Source organism: Gracilinanus agilis, chromosome 4, assembly GCF_016433145.1.
Source record: "Gracilinanus agilis isolate LMUSP501 chromosome 4, AgileGrace, whole genome shotgun sequence".
Taxonomy (NCBI): domain Eukaryota; kingdom Metazoa; phylum Chordata; class Mammalia; order Didelphimorphia; family Didelphidae; genus Gracilinanus; species Gracilinanus agilis.
In genome coordinates, this window is record NC_058133.1 from 194,524,103 (window position 1) to 194,549,215 (window position 25,113).

General features: G+C 44.3%; 1 protein-coding gene across 1 annotated transcript in view; it reads right to left on the reverse strand.

The window, feature by feature from the left end:
• LASP1 (LIM and SH3 protein 1) overlaps nucleotides 1-25,113 on the reverse strand; it is a 61,766-nt gene that overhangs the window by 24,525 nt on the left and 12,128 nt on the right. Inside the window, exons 2-3 of the mRNA XM_044671648.1 lie at nucleotides 20,962-21,056; nucleotides 5,459-5,543 (exon numbers count right to left, since the gene is read on the reverse strand). Of these exons, the coding sequence (XP_044527583.1) occupies nucleotides 5,459-5,543; nucleotides 20,962-21,056 (180 nt within the window). The remainder of the gene's footprint in view (nucleotides 1-5,458; nucleotides 5,544-20,961; nucleotides 21,057-25,113) is intronic.

Genomic DNA, 25,113 nt, shown 5'->3' on the forward strand with positions numbered 1-25,113 from the left:
TTCCAAAATAGAACAGGTTGGATTTCTAAAGTGATGGAGACACAGAGTCGAGACACAGAGACAGACTCAGAAAAAAGAACAAATTGCCTAAGCTGCTTCCCCTGGTCCTCTTAGCAGCAGAGGGAAGGCATGGCGGCAGAAGGCTAGAGACTTCCTTTACTAAACTCTACCCTCAGTAGGCTTGTCCCCAGTCCCCAGGCACTTTGAGAAGCACATGTAGCCTACCTACCCCATCCCTCCAACTTCATCCTCCCCATCAGAGTCAGGCAGGCTGAGATGGGGATAGCCAGTCCCATTTCTCTCTTCTTGACTGGCCGCCAAGAATAGCTGTTGCCAAAAATGTGCCCTGGCTTGAGAACAGGGATTTTACAAAGAGCTTGAGAACCCTAGCCTACAGAATGAAACCACAGTGAAATCAAAGGACCTGAATTCCAATCTTCCCTCTGATGTTTACTGCCTGTGTGACCTTAAGTTACTTAACCTTTCTGGGCCTCAGTTTACTCAGATGTTAAAAAAAAGACTAAAAGACTTCCAGCTGACATTCCATAACTGTTAAGCTACTCCCCACCCATCTCTGAAGAGAAAATATATATTATCTTGGCCCTCAATAAGGTCTGATTTCATCCATTCCCTTCACCAAGGCCATACACTCTCTAGTTACTGACAATCATCTATGCCAGGTTCTCCAGTGTCCAATATAACCCTCTTCCCTCATCCCTAAACCAATTGAATGAGCTGGGAATAGGTGAGCACCTGTGCTATTTGGGGAAGGGAGGGTCCTAGAAGACACAAATGTGACTCTGATCTCATGGTTGTCCCTTAAAGGTAGATATAACCTTCCCATTGCCACCCTTACCTGCATCACTCTCACCCCCATCTGCCATCAGTGATCCTGATCTCTCTCTCTCTCTTTCTCCCTTTCTCTCCCCCTCTCTCCCTCTCCTTCCTTCCCTCCCCCTCAGGTATTTGGTGCTGGGGGAAGAAAAGAGCTACAGCTGCCTCCTTTGTGAATTAGACAAAAGAAAAGGGAATTAAGATTTCTATCAGGAGGAGGTTTAGAATTTCCCTCCCCTTGAAACTGTGTGTATAAGAGAGAGAAAGTTTTACTGTCTCTCACTTTACTGGGTCTGTCTGAGGGTCTCTGTTAGTATCTCAGTCTAGAGGCCTTTCCCAGGGAACCCCTCTCCCCACTCCTAAGACCCCGACATTGACTAGAGAATCTATGGCTATAAATCAGCCCCATAAAAGTTTCCTATTTGTCTCAAGGGTGAGAATGTGCATTAGAGTTTGAAAGGGGAGGACAAGGTGGAGCACTAAAGCTGGGACTTTAGCCAAAATTCATATATCCCCCTCAGCTGTTTGGGGATTTGCTTATAGAGGGGAGATATTACAGGGCAGCTCTGGGAAAACCCAGCCTTCCTGCCACTCCAAGCTAACACTTGGCGAAATCTCATCCCTGTCACTGAGGCCACCTGGCCTCCCAATTTTATCCTAAACTGGGGGGTCTGGCATGAGTCCTAACCAAAGTGGGCACTGCTGGGCCCCCATCCCTATCCCAGGAAGCCTGCCAAAGACTCCTTGTTTTTGCTTGACCCTCCCTACTGATATGCCACCCAGCAGCAGCCTGGCGCCACCCCTCCTATGCCTGTGTGCCTGGCATGCTCACCCACTACGGAGTAATTGCAGCTTCCCTCCTGTAGCGGAGGCGGGGGTCCTTGAAGTGACAGATGTGAACTGCTGCCATGTGTAAAAATGAACTTCCCCTCTTCCCTCCTCCAGAGTTCAGAAATACACATGGAGTTCCAGTTTGGAGGGAGGCAGAGAAAGAGTCATTGCTAGGGTATAAACAACCAGATCTTTCTGGAGGGGACTAGTCACTTAGCTCTAGATGGACTAAGTAGATTCTGCCCGTATTAAAAAACAAACCCCCAAAAAACCTGAAGTCCAAAGAAAGAAGTATCTTCTCTAAGATCACTCTACGGCAAAAACCTGAACCCAAATATCTTAAGTATGTAAGGAAGTTTTGGTTTTTGATCTGTTTCCCTATTGCTACCCCAGTGCCTTGCATGAAGTAGATTAATAAGTTAATTAATAAATGTTTACTGAATTTAATTAACTCCCAGCCTCTTAAGACTCTGTTCTGGTATCCTGCAGAAGCTTCTCTGGTAACAAGAGACATAGCTCACCCCACATTAGAGCTCTCTTTTCTGCAGAGCATTTTTGAAAGCCCACTACCCAGAATGTCCCTGAGTTGCCTCTTTAAAATGAAATGGAGATGTTGAACTAGATTATATCTGGTGTCTCTTCTAGCTCTAGACCTAGACCTATGATCCCCTTGTTTTCTTCAACTATGTGTTCACTAAAAGTCTACCTTGTTTTTTTTATTTATAATTTGTTTTATTATCAGACTAGGCCAAACAGAATGAGGAAGGAAAATTTTCCAGGAGGAAGAGAACTCATGTAATGCATTCCAAAGTCAGATATCTTTATTATTATTAATGTTCAGTTGTTTGGCATTGCTTTCACCCCATTCATTGATGCAAATAGCCAAAAGGTAACTGAATAGAGCCCAAGACCAACTTATAAATGATCAGCTAGTTATAGGTCTTACTTCCTCTTCTCAGGTCATATTCTTTGAACGGGGACAAGGAATTTGGAAGCTGCCTCCTAGTTGCCAAGAAGGCTCCCTGCAGGAGGTTGCCTCTCAGAAAAACCCATCCCTGGCTAGAAACTAAGACTGAAGGAGTCAGTGATGATACAACAGAACGAATGATGGGAATTTAGACATAGGAAACTCTGGTCCCAAGGTCCAACTCTTTCACTAACTGGATGTATGCCATGGGACAAATTACTGAGTCCTTTTCCTGGGCCTCAGCCTCCTCCAATATAAAAAAGAGAAATGAGGGAAATGAACCAGAGGGCCTGAGGTCCCTTCCAGTCCTGACATTCTATGACTGTCAGGCCACTCACTACTCTTCTCTAAAGACAAAACACAAGTTATGCCTGGTTTCTCCTCTTCCTGCACTAAAGTCATGCATTGGTTAGCTAATGATCACCACCTATACGAGACTCTTGCAATGTTCAGTACAGTCTTCTTCGCCTATCCTGAAACCATCACAGCCCAAAGTGAATGATTCAGAGACAAGGAACAGCTGTGACTCCTGGGGAAGGGCAGACACAAAATATGAATGGAACATAATGAAAAAATCTCTCTTGGGTGGTGAGAACTCACTCTAAAGAACAAAACTCCCAATGGGAAGGAAAGAAAGGAGGAAGGGAAGGAGGAAGAAAGGAATGAAGGAAGAAAGGAAGGATTTATTTATTAAGCACCTACTATGTGCTAAGCACTTTACAAATAATCTCTTTTGAGCCTCACAACAAGCTTATGCTACTGTCTCCATCTTACAACTGAGGAAACTGAGACAAAGGTTAAGTGATTTGCCCAAGGTCACATACCTAGTAAAGTATCTGTAACTAGATTTGAACTCAGAGCTTCCTGAGGTCTATGTCCCACCTAGTGTCTCTCATACCAAAAGAGTTGTTGAAAGAACCCAGTGGACTCCTAATGTCATAATTCTCATTTGGTGGAATGAGTATGGAGGTGTTGCTTTAAATTAAAATCTGTCTCCTTACTTCACAGTCTCATCTGTTATGGCTAAAGGACTAATAGGTCAGACAGATGTTGGCACCTCAACAGAGGCAATTAATTTCCCTTATCATCCCTACAAAATGGGAATAATGAATAATACTCTTCCTGTCTGCTTCACTGGGTTGTTATGAGAGGGTATACAATTACTGAAAGCCCTGTAGCCACCATCCAAAGGAACAAACCCTGGGGAGAAGGGACCTTTGCTCCCAGATGCCACCAACGCCAACAGCTGCTTCCAGGAAACAAAGATCCAAAAGCACTAGGGACAATTGCACCATCTTCCTCCCACCCCTCTGCAACCAACGTCCAGAGGAGCAGCCAGTGCAAGGATAGAACCTGACTACTTCCTCTGCAAATGTTGCACCTCCCTCCCCACCCCCACTCTCCACCTCTTTAGCAGCCACAGCAAGAAGAACCGGAAAAAGTCCTCCCTACCACCAGAGTTCTTAGCACCATCAATAGACAGACTTTTATTCATGAAAATGGCACTGAACTAGATTTAATATCATCCATTTAGCTACTTGCTTCTCCATAAGAGCCAATAAGTCTTTCCAAATGACTTGCAGTTAGAACCTTTCATATAGGGGTTGCCTCTCAGAAAGGGGATGTGAACCCCTCGAGGGCTTTCTTAATTTTCTTTTGTTTCACTTTTTTTTTTTAATCTTTACCTTCCATCTTAGAATTTCCAAGGCAGAAAAATGGTAAGGGTTAGATAATTAGAGTTAAGTGACTTGCCCAAGGTCACACAAGTAGGAAGTGTCTGAGGACCAGATCTGAACCCAAGACCTCCTCTCTCCAGTACTGGTTCTCTATCCACCGAGCCCCCTAGCTACCTCTTACTTTTCCATTTTTATCTCCAGTGCTTAGCATGATAATTGCTAAATAAATGCATATTTCCCTCATTCATTCCTAAGGTTATTATTCAATTAACAATAAATCACATTTCTAAAGTTCTTTAAGGATTAGAGAGCCCTTTTTTCATGACAACCCTAGAGTTTGAGTTTTATTAAGCCCATTTTACAGATGGATTTAGCTCAGACTTATACAATCATGTGGTAGTTAGAGAAAATCAAAACTGGAACTTAAAGTACAGGTTTTCATACTAAGACCAAGGCTCAAATAAGTAATCAAATGGGATGGTAGATGAAAAGTGCTAGATAAATATTAGCTTAAAACCATGTACACAGCTAATGGGGGCCTGCCTCCCTCACACCTAAGGCTGTCCAGACCTGGTTCCTCACAACCAAATTCTCTGATCACTCCCAGGAAACAAAAAGTAACCCAGTCAAGTGGCTGGGCCCCAAGGTAGAGGGAGTGGAAGGAAGGGGTTGGGGAGAGACAATGGAGGTAGTTCAGATTTATGTGACTCCAGCTTTCTCATCTAAAATATGAAAATGACAACTTATATTATGTGGGCAAATAATAGAGATGACAATACTTACAACTATGTAGGCGAGGATCTTAACAGTTCAAAGTCTCAATTTCCTCATTTGTAAAATGAGGATGAATACATGCCCAATCTCTCTTACAAGGTATTATGAGGAAAAAGCTTGTAAATCTTTTAAGAGCCTTCTAGAAACATGAGTCACTCTTAGGGTTTCAGGAGCAAGGCATGTTCTCAAGGGTCACCTTATCTCACACTTTATGGTACCAGTTTGTGGATGGAAGGCAGCAGTGGGGGAGGAGTGGAGAAAAAGGGGTAGCTGCCCCAGAACCTGTTGTGTAAGAGGGAGGGGAAGGATACCTTGCCAAAGGCCAAAGTTATACCATCACCCAGCACCAGCGCCCCAGCCCTGGGCTCCTCCTTACCTGGCTCTGGAGCTCACTCTGCTGCTTAAGACGCAGGTTTTCAGGAGTGTCGGCCACCATCGTGAATGACTGCTTGGGGTAGTGTCTGTAAAAGAGAAAGGAAAGTGATGGAAAACCTTCAATCCCTCATTCTTCCTAACCATCTACACCTCCTTCTCTCCTCTGATACTCTCACCACTTTGGTGTAACTCCTCATCAGCTCACATCTGGATTATTGCAACAGCCTGGACTCTTATCTCCACACTGTCTCAAGTCTCTCTCCATTCCCTTCTATCAGTTACTGTTGTCAAAATGATCTTCTTAAAGCATAGGTCATGTCGTGAAACTCCTTTATTCAATCAACTCCCGTAGCTTCCAGTTATCTCCAGGATCAAACATAAAATTCTGTATGGCTTTTAAAGCCTTTTATAACCAACCTGGCCCCCTCCTACCCTTTCAGCTTCTTTAAAACTTATTGTTCCTTGTACCCTCTGACTCCCATCTCTTCTTTCACTGGCTGACCCCATTCCTGTAATGCTCTCCTCCCTCCTAACCTCTTGACTTCCTTTAAAATCCCACCCACAAGAGGTCTTTCCCAATTCCTCCTTTAATGTTAGTGCCTTTCCCTCTTGTGATTAGCAGCAATTTGTCCCATCTAGAGCTTATTTGGTCATATTTATGTTTTTCAGTAATGTCTGACTCTTTGTAACCCGATATGGGGTTTTCTTGGCAAAGATATTGGAATGGTTTGATAGTCCTTGCACCAATGAATTTTAGATGAGGAAACTGAGGCAAAAAAGGGTTAAGTGACTTTCCCAGAATTACACAGCTGGTAAGTGTCTGAGGCCAAGATTTGAATTCAGATCTTCCTGATTCCAGACCCAGCACTCTATCCACTGTACTACCTAGCTAGGAAGAGTGAGGAAGACTCATTTCAAGAGTTCAAATTTGACCTCTGACACCAACTCAACTGTGTGACCCTGGGCAATTCACTTAATTCCATTTGCCTCAGTTTCCTCATCTATAAAATGAGCTAGAGAATGAAATGACAAACCACTTCAGTGTCTTGGCCAAGAAAACCCCAAAATGGGATCACAAAGAGTCAGACATATTTATACATATTTGTATGTGTCTAAGGTTAGTTGTGTGCATGCTATCTCCTCCTTGAAAGGATAAGTTCCTTAAGGGAAAGGCCTGGTTTTGCCTTTCATTGTACCCCTAGAACTTGCTGGAATGCCTAGAATATAGAAACTGTTTTAATATATGCTTGGTGGCTTACTTTGATTCCCAAGATCAACCAAGAAACAATGATTAAACATTTCAAAAGGCAGCTAAGTGTCATGGTGGGTAGAACATTGGGGTCTGGAGTCAGGAAGGCTTAAGTCCAAATGCAGTTTCAGAGCCTCACTAGCTATATGACCCTGGACAAGTCACTTAAGTGCTGTCTGCCTCAGTTTCCTCATCTGTAAAATAAATTGAAGAAGGAAATGGCAAACCACTCCAGTATCTTTGCTTAGAAACAACAACTAAACAATATTAGGGGTGGGGACAAGGGTGGAGAGTAAGAGGGACAGGTGCATGTCTTTTACTCCAAGAAATCACAGGCAAATCACTAAGCCTGGATTAGAGTCAGATACTGGCAGAGAAGAACTCCCAGAAGATTCCCCAGTCAAGAATGTGTGGCCCAGAGCATGTGCTTGGTGATGGAATAAATTAGAGAATCATCTCAGTGTGGTAGGGAGAATACTGGAGAAAACTCTGAAGGACATCAGAATTTCAGCAAGGATTCAAATCATTCTTGCTACCAGTGGATTGACGATGAAACATATTCACCTTTTCATAAGGGAGTGGTGGACTGTGAGCATGGAAAAAGACACATGCTGTCTGGTCAAGTATGATCTGTTTTGCCTAGAAGATTCTCTTTATTAGAAGAGGAAATTCTTAAAACTCTTTGAATACTAGGGATGGCTTTCTGAGAGGGAAAGGGATACAGGAGAACTTTTAAGGGTTATAGAAATAAGAGATCCATTTTTTTTTCTAATTTCAAGAGAAGATAAAAGTTGTGGATGGGGAAGAAAATAGTTGGAAAGTGAGTGTTCCCCTCACCAAAAAAAAAAAAAACCAGCCCAAAAGGCATCAACAAAACATTTCAGTCAGTAGACCTGTATTCCAGCTCTTACTCTGCCACAGGATACTGGAAAATTTTAGCCTATCTGGGCCTCTGTTTCACTCAATGTAAAATGAGGTTGTTGGAGTAGGAGGTCTCTGAGGTCACTTTCAACCCTGTTAATTCTACCTTTTCAATACACATCTTTCTGCTGAAATGGTATCAGGGCCCCAGCACTGTCCAAGTCCTGGCTCCTTTCAGCCTAGTTCTCCCCACTCCAGGACAGGCAGTTCCCACAGTAGAGTGAGGGAAGGGCAAGCATGAGAGGTGTCTGTGAGGGGCACTGACATGAGAATTGTGGGATGAATCTTGAGAGAGCTGGTGGGATGACATGAGAGCTAGTCTGGATCAGCTCCATCAGGCTTCATATAACTGGTCTCCAGCCACCATACGGCATGGACCCAAACAGCAAAGTAGCTTTATTCTTTGCTACTAGAAGGCTCCAGAGAAAGAGGATATTCCCTCTTCATATCCACAGGGCCACAAAAGGTGAACTGGAGTATCTGAGGGGAACTTTTGGGAAGTTACCTTACACAGGAACAGGAGAAAACAGTCTTTCTTTCCTTGGGATGGCAAGGGACATCTTTAAACATAGGGGAGCCTGATTTGGCTGGATAGGATGACATTTGGAAGCAGGGGGAAGGACCCCTCAAAGGCTGGCTCTTATCCCCTCAAAGTCCTTATGCCCAAGCAAGACTCTTACATGCATTTAGAGAAGGGAAAGGAGGCTTGGCCACTACAGCAGAGAAAGTCCAGACTGCATTTATTAGAAGGCGGTGGCAGTATCTGTATCATGAGGGGATTTTTATTTTTTGGCTTTTGGTTTTTTTAAAAATAGGGTGCTAGGTTGAAGGCAAGATGGAGAGAGGTAAACAGCGGTCAATGTGGCTGATGCCTATAGCAAAGAGAAGTACTGAGGGGAGCCTACCAGGAAGCTTCAAGCATTTCCTGTGGTCCTGCCTGTACAGGGTTAAAGCTAAGTGGCATCTCCAAGGAGAAAGATATACATACATATATTCAGTGTGCACTCATGCGCCACAGACACACACACATTCTCCATCTATCAGCATCCTGTTCTTTCTCAGCTGAGTTCTGGGGAGACCCCAGGTCTCCCTCTCATTTCCCACCCACATGCCTCATCCTGAGTCCCTGGGAGCTGGTCTCCTGAAACAACCTCTCCCTGACAGGGCCTGGCTTTTGTGACAGCTGGAACACCCAACTGGAGGGGGGGGTGGGAGGAGTGGGAAAGGGAAGGAGAGAACCAGCTCGGATGCTGACAGAGGTTAATCTAGGAGTGGGAATTTTAATCCCACACCAGATTAACTTGATTCAGCCTGAGAGAAGGCCAAAGACACTGATCTTGCTCACTCGCCCATAATACTGCCTTCCTCATGCTGCCTATCCCCACCATCCCCTTCCGTGGGAGGAGGGGGAGGGGAAGAAGCACAGACGCTGAAGACTGCTGCTAGGCACAACCTGCTCCCCCTCACCCAAACCACCACTGGTGAGACATACAGGGCTCTCTCATCCCTTTCCTTTCCCCTCCCCCTCCTGGTTCTCTGCTCCTTAGGTTCCCATGGCAACCTCATCCCCAGCTCCAGGCAGAATCGAGCACCAGCAAGCATGCAGAGACAGCAGTGGAAGGGAGAAGGAAGAGTTTTCTGGTGGGGGAGGCCATTCAGGAGACAACAGAAAAGAAAGAGAAAGGAGGCAGTAACAAGACCCTCAAAGCTACAAAGCTGGGGAAGCTCAGGGTGAAGAAAGAGTTCTAAAACTGGAGATAAGACAAACTAGTCATCCCATGTTAGCAACCTGCCCTGTGGCCACATGTTTCTCCCCTGATTCCTTCCAGATACATGTCAATTGCCTTAAGGTAGGGGCTCACTCAGAGAGCCTGGGGCCAGATAGAAGAATAAGGCTTGGGTTAGGGGAAGAATAGAGTTGCAAAACAATTCTAACTGTGTGACCCTAGGCAAGTCACTTAACCCTATTTGCCTCAGTTTCCTCATTTATAAAATGACCTGGAGAAAGAAATGACAAACTACTCCACTATCTCTGCCAAGAAAACCCCAAATGACATCACGTAGCCTGACATGACTAAAATGACTTTTTTGGGGGTGGGAAATAAATAGCCTACTACCTGGATGGGCATAAAACTTATTCAACCCCTTAAGACTTTCCAGTTCCCACCCTTATTTTCCTCCTGCTCTGAAATGGGAGTTAAGAAATCCTTAGTACTCTCCTGCCCCATCCTAAGGTTGCCTTTTCCCCAGACCCATCTTTCTCACATCCCTCAACTCCTCAGGAGAAAAGCTTTTATACTGGTCACTAGCTGAGGAAAGTAAGGTTGGAGAGGACTGTTACATCCTAGCTTCCAGCTTGAGGCTTAGTCAGATGATACGTAGGGGCAGAACGCTCTACTGGAAAGGATACTTAGAAATAGGAGCCCTTGGCCGGCATCCTGTTGATATGCATTTGAGGGACCATGGACAAGTCCTATATCTCTCTAGGCTTCAATTTCCTCCTCTACAAAGAGATGAATGGAAGGCCTCCAAGGCCCCCCTACTAGTTCTGGTAAACCTTTTCTTTCTCATCTGAAAGCCCCTGTAGAGGGTAGAGCTTTGACTGTCTTCTCCTAAACCCAAATCATTTTCCAAGTAGTTGGCTCTTTACTGGGAATTACCTCTCCAATCCCACAATCGCCATTGGCATTGTTCTTTGGTCACCCCCAGGGGAAGAAGGAAGCTCTAAGGCAAGATGAGACCCTAGGTAGAAGAAAGACTGGCAGAAACTCCAAGGTGGAGAAAGGAGTGGGATGAGAGGGAGAAAATCCAGCATTTGTGAGGCCAAACCCAAGATAAAGCTATTGCCTGCCTGTCGAGATGAGACGAAGGCACATACATGCAACTGGGGCCCTGCAGTGTGACAGCTGTTGCTATCAGCAACGAAAACATCCAAGGCATGAATTAAGGGAGTGGCGGATGTCAGCAAGGGCAACGTTGGCATTCCAGCATTCATCAGGTGCCCCCACTTCCCACGCCTATAATTCTGTCTTACTACCATTTTACTTCCCCATCTAAGTAGGGGGAGGGGATATCCAGGGGCACTGATCACGGCAGTCATCTCACAGAAATAAGAGGAAGGTCAATAGCAGAAGCTTCCCCCTCCCCAATCTTCTACCTGAAACCCACTGGCACAGGTCCCATTGCCTTCTGAGGGAACAGTGCCAGCAATTCACTCTAGGAAAACTCCTCACTCCCTGGTTTGCAATCTACCTATTGTAGAAGTAAAGAAAGGGCTAACCTGCAAGACTCTTCTTAGAGATCCCAGAGGAAAAAAGGGCCAGCCTGGTACCCACAAATTGAGATGATACAGGCAAGAGTGGATGAGAAGGGGCAGCAAGGTACATAGTGGATAAAGCACCAGGTCTGGAATCAGGATGACCAATATTCAAATCTGGCCCTAGATACCTCCTAGCTGTGTGACCCTAGGAAAGTCACTTAACCCCTTTTGCCCAGCCCTTGCCTTTATCTCTTAAGAGTTGTTAATGGGATAGAAAAGTAAGGATTTAAGGAAAAAAACTTTAGATGGAAAAACTACTCTTTCCATCTGGAGATATGAGTCTCAAGGTTGTGGACCATGAAGGCAGCTTGTTTAAGAGGCCACCTCACCAATCTCACTTTCTCATTCCTCTCCAAAGGTTAGCTTCTAAGGTGGAAAAGGCAACAAGGCCCAAAGGGGATCCCACTATGTCTGGTCCCTTCAAAAACTGCAGGATTGTTTTGTTGTGTTTTTTTAGAACCAAGAAAGTGGTACCGGTAACCACTTAGGACAAATAAACAAAGGAAATAATCCGGATCTTTCAAATAACCCACAGCCTCTACATCCTGACTCCAGAAGAAGTTGCTGATTCCTAAAGACACCCCCAGAGAAAAATGCTGAGAAAGCAGGGAGATCAACCCTGCTCCTGGAAGCAGTTCCTCACTGTCTGCCCCACTGGGGGTACAAAGAGGCAGTAGCAGGGATAAAGAACAGAGGTCAAGAAGTTCTCAGACCTCAGGAATGGGGACACATGAGAAGGTAAACTCCCAGTGACAATGTACAAGACAAAAAGAAACATGGTTGACCTTTGGTTGGCTGGAGAGAAAGCAGTTTTGATCCATGGGTTTTTAGCATAGACTACCCTCCCACACTTTGGTAGTCTGGTATGATTCTATATAGCTCCTTTTCAAAATGTTATTTTCATTTTCATTTTTTACCAATTATATATAATATTGAATTTCCATACAAGTTTTTCTAAATTATATGATCAAACTTATTTCCCTCCCTCCCTTCCCCTTCCCAGTGGTGCTGGCAGGCAATTCAATCTGGGTTATACCTGTATTATCATGTTAAACATATTTCCATATTGTTCAGTTTTGTGACTAATCTTATAAAACTGAAATCCTACAACATAAACTCGAATAAATGAATAAAAAAATAATATGCTTTCATCTATTCAACCAATTCTTTATCTGGGGGTAGATAGCATTCCCTGTCATAAATCCCTCAGAACTGTCCGGATCATTGTATTGCTGAGAGTAGCTAAGTCTTATCGCAGTTAATCATTCTACAAACTGCTGTTACTGTGTACAATGTCCTCCTGATTCTGAATATTTTTAAAAGAATAAACATGAGAAAAATAGGATTTTAAAAGAAAACAATCATACTGAAATACAATCATCAAAATATTCCAGGTGAAAAACTAATCTAATTAAAGTTGGCTGGACAGACTCTCAAAATCACTTTTAATTAGAAAAACCTGATTTCCTGGGTGGGAGACATGGGGGAAAAACATTTCAGAGCAGGCTATTCCTAGGCACCTTTTTATTATGAGTTTGTCATTCTATTATATAAATAGCTCACTTAACTTTTTTTTTAAACCTTACCTTAGTCTTAAGTATTGATTCTATGACAGGCTAGAGCAGTGATTCCCAAAGTGGGCACCACCGCCCCCTGGTGGGTGCTGCAGCGATCCAGAGGAGTGATGATGGCCACAGGTGCATTTATCTTTCCTATTAATTGCTATTAAAATTTTTAAAAAATTAATTTCCAGGGGCTAAGTAATATTTTTTCCTGGAAAGGGGGCAGTAGGCCAAAAAAGTTTGGGAACCACTAGACTAGAGGTAAGAGCTAGGCATTTGGAGTCAACTGACTTGCCCAAGATCACACAAATGGGAAGTATCTATGACCACATTTGAACCCAGCTCCTCCTGTCTCCAGGCCTCATGCTCTATCCACTATGCTGCCTGTCTCACTAACTTGCCAGCTCCAAAAAGCTCTGGTTTATAGATGCCAATCTGGGTCAGACATTTTCCCAGTCCAAGTTTTACCCTCTTAAGCCTCTTCAGTCAATGGTCCCAGGAGACAGAAAACTTTTGGGATAGGATAGAGAATAGTTAATCCAAGATCACCCCTAGAAAAGGTGTTTGGGTGAAGGGGAGAAGAATTAAGAGTTTGGGAAAGATTGATCAGGAAGCAATGTGAGACAATTTTTTTAAAAAGTATTAACTTCCAGAGTTCAAGGGTTCAATTCAGTTCTGATATTTACTACTTTTGTTTTGTTTTTTTAAACCCTTACCTTCTGTCTTGGAGTGAATACTGTGTATTGACTCCAAGGCAGAAGAGTGGTAAGGGTAGGCAATGGGGGTCGAGGGACTTGCCCAGGGTCACACAGCTGGGAAGTATCTGAGGCCAGACTTGAACCTAGGACCTCCTGTCTCTAGGCCTGGCTCTCCATCCACTGAGCTACCCAGCTGCCCCCTATTTATTACTTTTGTGATACTGAACAGGTCACAACTTCTCCTGGTCTTAGTTTTCTCATGAGGAAAATGAGAGGGCTGAACCAGATAGCCACTAACTTCCATTACTCAATCTCTGTTCAAGGAGTCCCCGACCCCTTAAGGTGTGCCTCCTCCAACCTGTAGTTAAGAATACCAACTAAAAAAAGAGCTGAGTTTCTCAGAAACCAGTGCCAGGCAAGCAGAGTATTCTGACAGACAGGCCTCCCCATCTCTACCTCTCAAATGGAGCCTCTCCCCCTAAACCAGGACTATCTATTTTCCTCAATTCTACCTTTGGTTTGTCTTTTTTCCATCTTGTTAAGAATGTGTCTTTCTTGGGGGTACAAAGTATCAAATCTGAGCAGAGTTCAGACCATTCTGCAGATGACAAAAGTGCAGTCACAAAACTAGAGGCTGTAGAAATATGTTTTGCACAACAGCACATGGATAACTTATATCAAATTGCTTCCCATCTCAGAAAAGGGGGTGGGGAAGGAAAGAGAAATTTTGTATCACAAAATGTGAGAAAACAAATGTTAAAAATTGTTTCTAAGGGGGAGCTAGGTGGCTCAGTGGTTGAGAGCCAGGGCTAAGAGATAGGCGATCCTGGATTCAAATTTGGCCTTGCATCCTTCCTACCTGGGTATCTCTGAGACAAATCACTTAACCCCTCATTGCTTAGCCCTTACCACTCTTCTACGTTGGAACCAATGCACAATATTGATTCTTAAGAAGGAAGATTTTTTTTTTTTTTAACCCTTGTACTTCGGTGTATTGTCTCATAGGTGGAAGATTGGTAAGGGTGGGCAATGGGGGTCAAGTGACTTGCCCAGGGTCACACAGCTGGGAAGTGGCTGAGGCCAGACTTGAACCTAGGACCTCCTGTCTCTAGGCCTGGCTCTCCATCCACTGAGCTACCCAGCTGCCCCAGGAAGATTTTTTAAAAATTGTTTCTATGTATAATTGGGAATAAACTAAAAATAAATAATACCTAGTTAGCAAAACTCCAACTAGAACCTAGGTTTCCTAACTCTCAATTCAGTATTCTTTCTACACCCCTGAAATCTGAGTCCCTAGGGTTACTGTCCTTTTTCCAAGTAAATAGGATTATTATTGATTTAGAGCTTTAAAAGACCTCAGAGGTCATCAACCCCAACTGCCTTATTTTAGATGAGCAAAGTGAAGCCTATGAGTGATTTATCCAAGGTCACGATTAGGTAGTTAGCTATTATTCACATAGCACTTAAATGTCTACAAAGCATTTTTTCTCATGATCTCATCTGAGCTTCCCAACAACCCAGGTAAGCAGATATTATCATTAACCCCATTTTACAGAGGAAAAAACAGAAGCCTACCTGCCTCTTAATCCAGCCACTTTCCACTTGTACCATGATCCCTCCAAGTGCCCTTTACCATACCTACTAGAAGTCTGGTTTTCTTGACCCAGAAAAGTCCCTCAAAACTTCAGACCATCTCCTTTCCCAAAATATTAAGCAGGAGTAGGAAGCACAATCCCATTCTACTGCTTCTTCTCCACCTCAGTCCCCATGTCAGCTTGCTTCTGGGCCTATGGCAGGCGAGGGGTAAGAGAGCAATGTACTTTAAGAAAACTCAATATACAGAACTTCTATCAGATAAATTAATTGTGGAGAGGGTCTATTTATTCCCATAATAAAAAGGTCCAGGGGCAGTGATGGTTCAGTGGATTGAGAGCCAGGCCTAGAAGTGGGAGGTCCTAGGTTCAAATCTGATCTCAGATAATTCCTATCTATGTAATGCCGAGTAAGTCACTGAACCCCACACCACTAACCAACATTCAATATTGATTCTAAGACAGAAGTTAAAGGTTTTTTTTTTAAAGTTTCTCTGTTTTACACAAGGATTTATAAAGCCTGTCTTCCCCCCACCCTGAAAATTTTTAAATATGGCTTAACAAAAATTTACATTGACATAAACTTTTCAGGGCTACTCTCTATAAGCCTATGTAGAGCCAGCCGGCTTCATGCCTATGTGTACAAAAATGCATGTCTTACACCTCTGAAAATGATGTGATCTGGCATGAATACAAGCACTAGTCTTCTCTTCCAATATAGCCTGGTAGCATCTCACCTACCTCGAAGTATTCCTCATATACATCCCCATCCCCAACTTCTTCTTCAAATGGGGGGGGGGAGGGAAAAAAGAAAAGGAGAGGGGGAGGGAGATGGAGAGAGAGAATGAATGTGTTTGTGTTGCCATCACCAGACGGGAAGTCTGAGGGTCTAGGGACGCTCACTGTTGGCAGGAAGCCAAGCGCCAGTTTGGTTTCTCTTTTCCCCCCAGGAAAATTTGAAGAAACTGAAGAGGCCTTTTTGTCGCTTGAGACATTTTCCAGAAGCCACATCCCAAGCTTGTGAAGCCAACAGGAGGAAGAAGAAAGAGCTACTCACTCCAGCTACTTCCCATCAACCCCCACCTCCTCCAAGAGTTCCCCTCAAAGACTTGGGCTCATCTCAGGGCTGGGAGCCTGGCCAGGGAATCTTTCTATCCATTCAACTCTCCACTCCCAACACACATACACATACACACACAAGGGTGGGACACATCCCACTCCTACCAGCAGACTATATTGAGGAACTATGTCTGCTTGCCCTGAAGTCTGGCATAAGGTTGATTCTATGTAAGCTATCAAGCTTTGCCCAGAATGGGAAAAGCAGGTCATAGAGCTGACTCCCAAAGCAGAGATGATCCGAAAGGTCTGTGGTCTGGGCAAAGGGAAACAATGGAGTCACTGCTGCTTCCCCCTAAGGGAGAGGGAGTATGAAAGCAGGGGGAAAAGATGACAGCCTGTATTTGGACCAAATGAACCAGAGACAGAAGGGCTCTGGAGTCAGAATCCTGGCAAGTGGGCAAAAGAACAGATAGACTTCCTCCCAAAGTAGCAGTTTAAAAAAAAAAGAGAAGTTGGAAGGCCTGGACTTGAATCCGTGCTCTTTTTACTACCCGTGTGATACCTTGGGAAAATAATTCACTCTTATCTAGGTCTCATTCATAAGATGAGGAGATTGAACCAAATGACTTTGAAATTCTTTTCTGAAATTCTTTAAATCTATGATACTACAAAAGCACAAGGCTCCAGTTTTTCTGAGAGGGTGGAAGCAGGGACAGGAGGGAAAATATTCTCTCCACAGGCAACAAGGCCCAATGGAAGAACCTGCTCTGTTTGCACCCTCTGCACGTGAGAGACCAGCTTAAAGCTAAAGAGTAAAAAGGGGATCAAAATTAGCCAAGTACCCCACCACAATGGCCCCCAAAGAATGCTAGAATACCCTGGCATTCTAAGAGAGGGCTTGACGAAATAGAGAAAGAAAGATGGCTCATATCCTCAACCCTTGGAAGAAGAGGGAAGAAGGGGAAAGTAAGGAGAAACTGCAGAGCTGAAGGCCCTGATGCCAAAGATTCAAACATAAAAGCAGAGGCTCATGAAGCACACATGGGTAGCAAAGGATTGTTATTATTAGGCTTTTGTTTGGTTTTTTGGAGAGGGGAATGATGGCTCAAGCTTCTGGCACTTAAGAGTTCAGGCTAAGGGAAGAATTAGGATTAATAGGGCCTCCTTCCTGGAAGGGACAGAATCAGCTGAGAGAATTAAGGATAGCAAGGTGGTTCCCTTCCTCCTACCCAGGGTGAAGGCAAAAGGAAGAAGACAGAAGGGAGGAAAAAAAGTTTGTTTTGCTGGCCCAGAGCCAGGGGTGAGACAAGGGACCTCTGTGCTCTGCTGGGTTACAGGATTCAACTAAGGAAATGGAATAGCTTCTTCTCCCCCCACCCCCCCAACCCATACACACACAGACACACACTCTCTCTCTCTCCCTCCCTCTCCCTCTCTCTCTCTCTCCCTCTCCCTCTCTCTCTCCCTCTCTCTCTCCCCTCAACCATTGACATTTCAGCATCTTTCAAATCCCAAAGCTACTGCTTCTAGTACAGTACATTGACCATCAAGGCCCATGGAGTTCTTAACTAGGGAAGAATCCTCATAGGACAGTTTGGATACAGAATAAGACATTGTTATGGAAGAGGAATCCCCAGTGAGGACCTCAATGAGACAAAAACATCCAGTCACTGAGGAGTTAACTGCCCTCTTTTCCACCACCCCAACCCCCTACCCCCCATGCTGGGAGGAAGCTTCTGAAAACCAGAGCTTCTAGTAGACTTGTGTGAGCCCTTAAGAATGTAAAGAATGTCCCATTTCCCTTGGGGGGGGGGGGGTGGAGAGGAGAGGCTTATTAGGAAAGAAGAAACTAGAAGAGAACAAGGACAGTTTGGGGAGGGGGGAATCTGTCCCCTTCCCTTTCTAGCCCCCAATCTTAAGGAAATTTTAATCCCCAGAAATCAAATGGAAAAGCAATTTAGAACTATGAATTTCTTACAATATAAGAAAGGAATTACCCCTACCAAGCAACATCTCCAAGTCTTCCCTGTTCTCCCAAACATAAGCCTAGATTTTGCCAATAATGAGCCCCTGGATTTACATCCTATAATAGGAAAAGGTTCCCAGTCCAAACCAACCACAGAATAATGACTCTCTGGAATGATTTGTCATGCCCCATCCCCATCCCCAACTCACCCCAAGGAGAGTTCAATCCAGGAGAATATAAACTCCTACAGGCAGAGACTAGTATATCTTTTTGTTGCTGCATCATGGTATAATCTGGGAAAACCTAGGCAGAGGTCCCACCTGGCATATGGTTGGTTGTTGCCCTCCTTCATATTTGAAGGGTACCAAGCATATGCTAGTTATGTGACTATATGCAAATCACTTAACCCCAGTACAGCAGTTGCTGAGGGACAAGGAGCTATCCCTTTTCTCTCCCCCAAATCCTAGGTAAACAGGATTCCCAGAGCTCAATGGACTCTAAAACTATAAATTATAAATCACAGATTGACATCATGTGCCAGTCTACAGGAGTTTCTAGGAGTTTCCTCACACCCATGAAAACACAGATCTGGTTCTTACTTCCACTCCTCAAAAAGGTCAGCATTACAGATCCCTCCCAGGGCCTGCCAGCCTGGAAGACCCTGAGCCCTATTCCCTCTCCCACACCTCTTTAATTTTTGAGCTATCTCTAAAAGGGAATCCCAGAATCCCAAATCACTCACTATAAAAACTGGTGAAATGGAGCCGTTTTCTTTTAAGAATTAATCACTGGAGGGGGCAGCTGGGTAGCTCAATGGATTGAGAGTCAGGCCTAGAGACGGGAGGTCCTAGGTTCAAATCTGGCCTCAGACACTTCCCAGCTGTGTGACCCTGGGCAAGTCACTTGACCCCCACTGCCCACCCTTACCACTCTTCCACCTAAGAGCCAATACACAGAAGTTAAGGGTTTAAAAAAATGTTAAAAAAAAAAAAGAATTAATCACTGGGGCACAGTTAGGTGGCTCAGTGGATTGAGAGTCAGGCCTAGAGTCAGGAAGTCTGGGTTTCAAATATGACCTCAGACTCTTCTTAGGTGTGTAGCCCCAGGCAAATCACTAAAGCCCCATTGCCTAGCCCTTAAGAGAGAAGGTAAAGGTAAAAAAAAAAAAGTTAACCATTGATGTTTCTGTGTAATTGGGGGGTGGGGGGAAATTAACCACTGAAGGGCAATGAATAGAGTGCCAGGGTCTAGAGTTGGGAAGAGCTAGGTTCAAATCCAGGCTCCTAACTATGTGATCCTGGGCAAGTCACAAGACCCTCACTGACTAGCCCTTACCACTCTTCAAAAAGAAAACAGAAAGAATATAAAAATAAAAAAAAAGTTAACCATTGAAAGGTAACCTCTACCTACCCACTGGCCCAACAAAAAAAAAAAAAAGCTAGCTGAGAAAGGAATCTAATACAAAACAACAAATCAGATTCTACTGCTCCCTGTGTTTACAAAGCACTTGTCTCACAATAAGCTTGTCAGGTAGAGAAAACAACTACACTATAATGTCCCCATATTTTCCAGATGAGGAAACAGGTGCACAGAAATTACATGACTTATTCAGGATCACATGAATAGAGGAGCAATCAGTCAGACATAATGTTCTATTTTCTCCTGGGTCAGTGATGTCAAATTCAAATAGAAATGGGGGCCACTAAGCCGCATGAGCATCTCTGCAGGCTGCATATTGACTTAGAAAGCCATATTTTAACATGTTTTATTGTGTTTGTATTTTTGCAAAATATTTCCCAATTACATTTTTATCTAGCTCCTGTGGCATGGAGTGTTGTGGGCCTCATGCAGCCTGTGCATTTAATAAATTTGCCTTAGATAACTCTTTAGTTAATAATGGGGAGAGAATACACAGGTATGACAGGGCAAAGGGTACCAAGTACTCAATCCTAACCAAAAAAGGGGGGAAAAAACTCGGACATTGGGTATACTCCATATTTACTTTGAGCCTGGTTTTCTCTAGATCTTCTAGGCTGGAAGTAGACCTAGCTACTCAAGATCTGATTCCAATACTTATGAAGATGGAAGCTTCAACTTGCTCCATTTTTCTGACTGGTGCAAGAGTTGAGTAGCACAGCGAAGCCACCCACAGAAAAACACACATAATACACGCCTGTCCAAGTTAGCCCTCTCCAGACACAGATTTCTCTCCTCAAATGTAGTAGTCATTGGTTCCAGAGGGAGAAAGAATCCAATTCACCAGTTCTCCTCTGAAATGGGGAGGGGATGGGGAGTGAAGAGTGGTGATGGACAGTGACACAAGCCACCAGGAAGTGGGGGGGAGTGGTAATGGGGAGAAGGCAGGAAGGGAGTAGAAATAGGGAAGAGATTTTTCTGAAATGGAGAAGTTAGGGTGAGGCATTACAGGACACAGGGAGTCTATGTGTATCAGAAGGAAGAAAGCAGGCCCAAGAAGAGGGAATTGAAGGATAGGGCAAAGGGGAAGGGTAAAATGAGGGAGAACAAAGTTGGAAAAAAAGGTTCTGTTGCTAATATATATATACACACACACATATACCTCACACTCTCCTCCAGAAAAAAAAAACCCTTGCAAACATGCAACCAGAAACATCACTGTGCTTAAAACACACTATAAAAAAAGTCCCCATGTGCTTTCTGCCTGTCTCTTTCTCCCTCCTCTTCTCTCACCACTCTTTCCCCCTTCTTTTCCTCTCCCTTTTTCTCTTCCTATCTCTCCTCTTCCTCTATCCATTTTCCCTCCTTTCAGCTTCTCTCTCCTTTTCCCTCTCTCCCTCCCCATCTTTCCCCCTTTTCTTCTCCATTTTTCTCTCCCCCTCTCCTTTCCCTGTCTCTCCCTTCTCTCCCTCTTTCCATTCTTTTCTTCCCCCCTCCCCTATCCCTTTTGCTCTCCTTTCTTCCTCCTTTTCCCTGTCCTTCCCCCTGTTTCTCTCCTTCCCTTCTCTCCCTCTATCCTTCCCTTTCCTCCTCTTTTTTGCTCTCTCTCTCTCTCTCTCCCTCCCACCCCTCCCAATTCTTTCCTTCTCTCTTACTCTGCCCTCATTTCTTCTCTTCCTCTCTCCTTTCCCTTCCCCAACTTCTCTGTAGTCCTCTACTCACGCATTGCAGTAGGGTTTCTTCTCATAGCCCTTGTAGTTCTTCATATTCAGTGTCATCTTGCAGGTCTCACAGTGGAAGCAGGCTTTGTGCCAGTACTATGGACAAGAAGAGGGAAGACAGTCTGAATCAAAAGTCAAGAGTACCCAGATAATACCTCCCTAAAAGAAGGTGCTTTTCTCCCTACTCCAAAATCAAAACTGATACCAGGGGCACAAAGGCCTTGCTATGTATTCACTGGGTGGGAAAGGGCACACCTCTTTCCCCTAAACCAGTGATGGGCAAACTTTTTAAAGAGGGGACCAAAGGAAAGGAAATGCTCATCTATCAGTCTGTTTCTAAGGCAATTCTTTCCAAGTTTCATTGTATTGTATCCTACTCATTGTATTCATCAGATTAGGAATAACATCCCAACTGGATATCACATTTCAGGGGGCAGCATCTGGCCCCCAGGCCATAATTTGCCCATCACTGCCCTAAACTATTGGTTACTTTCTGAGATAAAGAACAACAGGTATACCCTGAGGATATTTCGTATCCTCCTAGCAGAGGGCCTAGAGCATTGGACTTGGAGCCAGAGGGTTCTGGATTCCAATCTAGACTTTGCAGTATGATCATGGGCAAGTTGCTTACCTGCTGATTTCCTCCTCTGCCATATAAAAAGCAATGGACTAAATCCAGGAGACTGCAAGCTGGGAGGACCTGGGCTCAAATCTGGCCTCAGACACATTCTAATTATATGATCCTGGACAAGTCACTTAACCCCAATTGCCTAGCCTTTGCCACCCTTCTGTCTTAGAACTTAATAAGTCAGAAAGTAAGGGTTTAAAAAAAAAGAAACATTGGACAAGAAGATAGCCCTTCAAGAGTCTCTTACAGGTCTAAATCAGTCCTACAGACAGGAAATGAGCAACTGGAGTAGCGTTCTCCCTAGTCTCCCACACCTGAGCAGGCTGGAAGGCATAACAGTCAATTCTACATCAGGGATGATATGACTGCCAAGTACATTCACACTCCCATTTATATAGCCAAAATGATTCACATGTTTGCCAGTAAGAGACAAAAACTCCTCTCCAGAACTGGCCCACTGGAGTTGTCAGGAGGCAGAAGAAAGCTGAAACCTACTTGGGGAAAATCAGCCCCCAAAGGCAGGGGAGACTCCCTAAGAGTGTTCTCAAGAACCTTCTACTCAGGATCTCATAGACTCCTGAGAAATTTAGATGTTACAAAGGAGAAGGAGGGGACAGCTAGGCCTGGAGTTGGAAGTCCTGAGTTCAAATCTGGCCTCAAACACTTCCTGGCTGTGTAAAGCTGGGCAAGTTACTTAACCTCCATTGCCTTGCCCTTGCTGCTTTTCTGTATTGGAAATAAAATATTAAGACAGAAAGTAAGGGTTTAAAAAAAAAAGGGGGGGAGGAGACAGCCCAGAGAGAAGCAGTAGCTTAACCAAGGTTCACATAGCAGGTCTCCTGACCCCTTAGAAATCAAGGCATAAAATAAGTGCCTGGGAACTTAGGGGAAAAGGTGAGGGAAAAGGGATCTGGACTTTTTGTAAGTCCAGATACTCCCCATCATGCCTGGCCCCCTGAAATAAAGTCCAACCCCCCCCCCAAATCAGGAGCTCTCCACCACCAGCCTATCCAAGTGCTACTAGTGGTTCATGTACTAATTGTTTATGCAAAGCTAAAGGCTCAGTTGCTAAGAGACAACTGCTAGAGAAAGGAAGGGGCAGCTTCTCTCTCCTGGACCAGACCCAAAAAGGGAGAGCTGTGACCAGCCCTGTCAAAAGACAGGGGCATTCTTGCCTCCTAGTCCAGGTCTAAGTTTAACACACAGAAAACCAAAGGGAGGAATAAGTCCTCAGCATCAGTGCTAGCTTTGCCAGGGGAAGAGAATAGAGGTGAGGGCAGGTAGGAAGAGAGTTAAGGAAGAAGAGCCTGTTAGGCTATAACAGGCATGGCCAAATGACCCCTGGATTCCAATCCAGTCAACAAGTATTTATTTCCGGCACTCTTACTTTCAGTCTTAGTATCAATTCTAAGACAAAGGAGTAGCAAAGGTTAGGCAACTGGAGTTAAAGTGACTTGCTCAGAGTCACACAGTTAAGGAAGTATCTGAGAGCACATTTGAACCCAAGTCCTCTCATCTCCAGACTTGTCTCTATCCACTGAGCCACCTATCTCCCCTTCAAGAAGCATTTATTAAACACCTCTGTTCAGTTGTTTCAGTCATGTCCGTCTCTTCATGACCCCATTTGAGGTTTTCTTGGCAAAGATACCAAAGTGGTTTCATTCTCCAGTTCATTTTACAGATGAGAAAACTGAGGCAAATAGGGCTAAGTGTCTTACCAAGGGTGACACAGTTAGTAAGAGTCTAAGACCAGAATTCAGTTCAAGAAGATCTGTCTTCCTAACTCCAAGCCCAGCACTCTGGCTACTTTGACATCTATGCCCTTATTAATAATGCCCTTTTAAAGCATCTACTATGTGCAAAGCTGGGCCAGCTAGGTAGTTCAATGGCTAGAGTACTGAGTTTAGCGTCAGAAAAACTAAGTTCAAATCTAGTCTCATATACTGACTAGCTGTGTGATGCTGGGCAAGTCACTTAACCTGTTTGTCTTAATCCACTGGAAAAGGAAATGGCAAGCCACTTCAGTAACTTTGCCAAGAAAACCCCATGAACAATATGGTCCGGGAAGAGTTGGATATGACAACGTGCTACACTCAAAGAAAGGCCAAAAAGGCTCAAAAGAAGTTCACAATCTAATGGTTATGGGAACCATTTTACAGATGAGGAAACTAAGACAAATAGGGTTAAGTGACTCATCCAAGGTAACACTGTCTGGGACCACATTTTAACTCAGATCTTCCTGACTCCAGACCTGGTACTCTATCCACTGTGCCATCTTGCTGTCCCAACTCAGTGGAGAGGGGGAACATAAAAATAATTATAATTACATGTAAGATATACACAGGGCAAAATGGACATAATCTCAAAGAGAAAGCACCAAGGACACTGAGGACTGGAAAAAGCTGAGTTCTCTGGGCCTCAAACAAATCACTTTTCTTTGGATCTGTTGCCTCATCTGAACACCAGGCGGTTGAAATAAAGTTGTCTGAGGTCCTGCTCTGACATTCTACATCTATACCAAATTTCCTCCCACCCACCACTCTTCTCATTTCCCAGCTGCCTCCTGAATCAGCCTCTAAAGGAGGGTTTGGGGGAGGAGGGGGGCAGCCATCTCACCCTGCCCTGGTTCCCTCATCTCGTGCGGGGGATCTGGATGCAGGGATAGCAAGGACAAGAGGGGGAGACAGAACAACTGAGGAAGGGAAACAGGGGAGGCAGGTTAGAGTTGCAGAAGCTGAAACAATATAACTGAATTGAAAAATTCTTGGCTGAGAAGACAGTCAAATGAGATACAAAGGAGATGTAAATCCACCCAGAGCCTTCTCCACTTCACTGCCAATGTGGGGCACCCCCCACCAAGGACTGATCCTTGGGCTCCTGGCCCTTGAGCAATAAGGCCTCCCTTCCCCCTCCCATTTGGAAACAGTAGCTCCATGCCTCAGCTCTTTCACTTAACTGCCTCACCCTTCTTCAGTTTCCTCCTAAGTAAAATGAAAAGGTGGCACTAAATTAGGTTGGAGTAAAACAATCCTTCTAGCACATTTTGTGGCCCTTATTCTTATTGGGGGGGGAGGGGGCTTAGCTAAAGAGGGGCAGCTACTCGAAGCCAAGGTAGGCCTAAGGCCAAACCTTCAGTTTGCCAACTCTGGCCACCTTCCTCCAGAGCTAACTATCCCAAAGCCATTCCCAAGAGACTCAAATACCAGTCAACTAATACCCTGAGAGTAAAAGGAAACACCCCTCAAAGCCCAGAGGTATTTGCATGTTAATAGGGGGACTCCAGATAATAACTTGGAAATCCAAAGGAATAATCTCTCCAGTGGTGACATCTCTTATCTCCTAAAAAGTCCCAGAGAGGTTTTGGGGGGCAGATACCTCTCTAATCACACCACTGAGGAAGCTAGCCTTGACTGGAGACACCAAGCCAGGGAAATTAGAATGGATTCCCTAAAGCCAGAGACTTTATCTCCTAGCTTTGTGCCTTTTAAAAAATAGTCCAATGGAAATATGTTTTGTGTGATATGA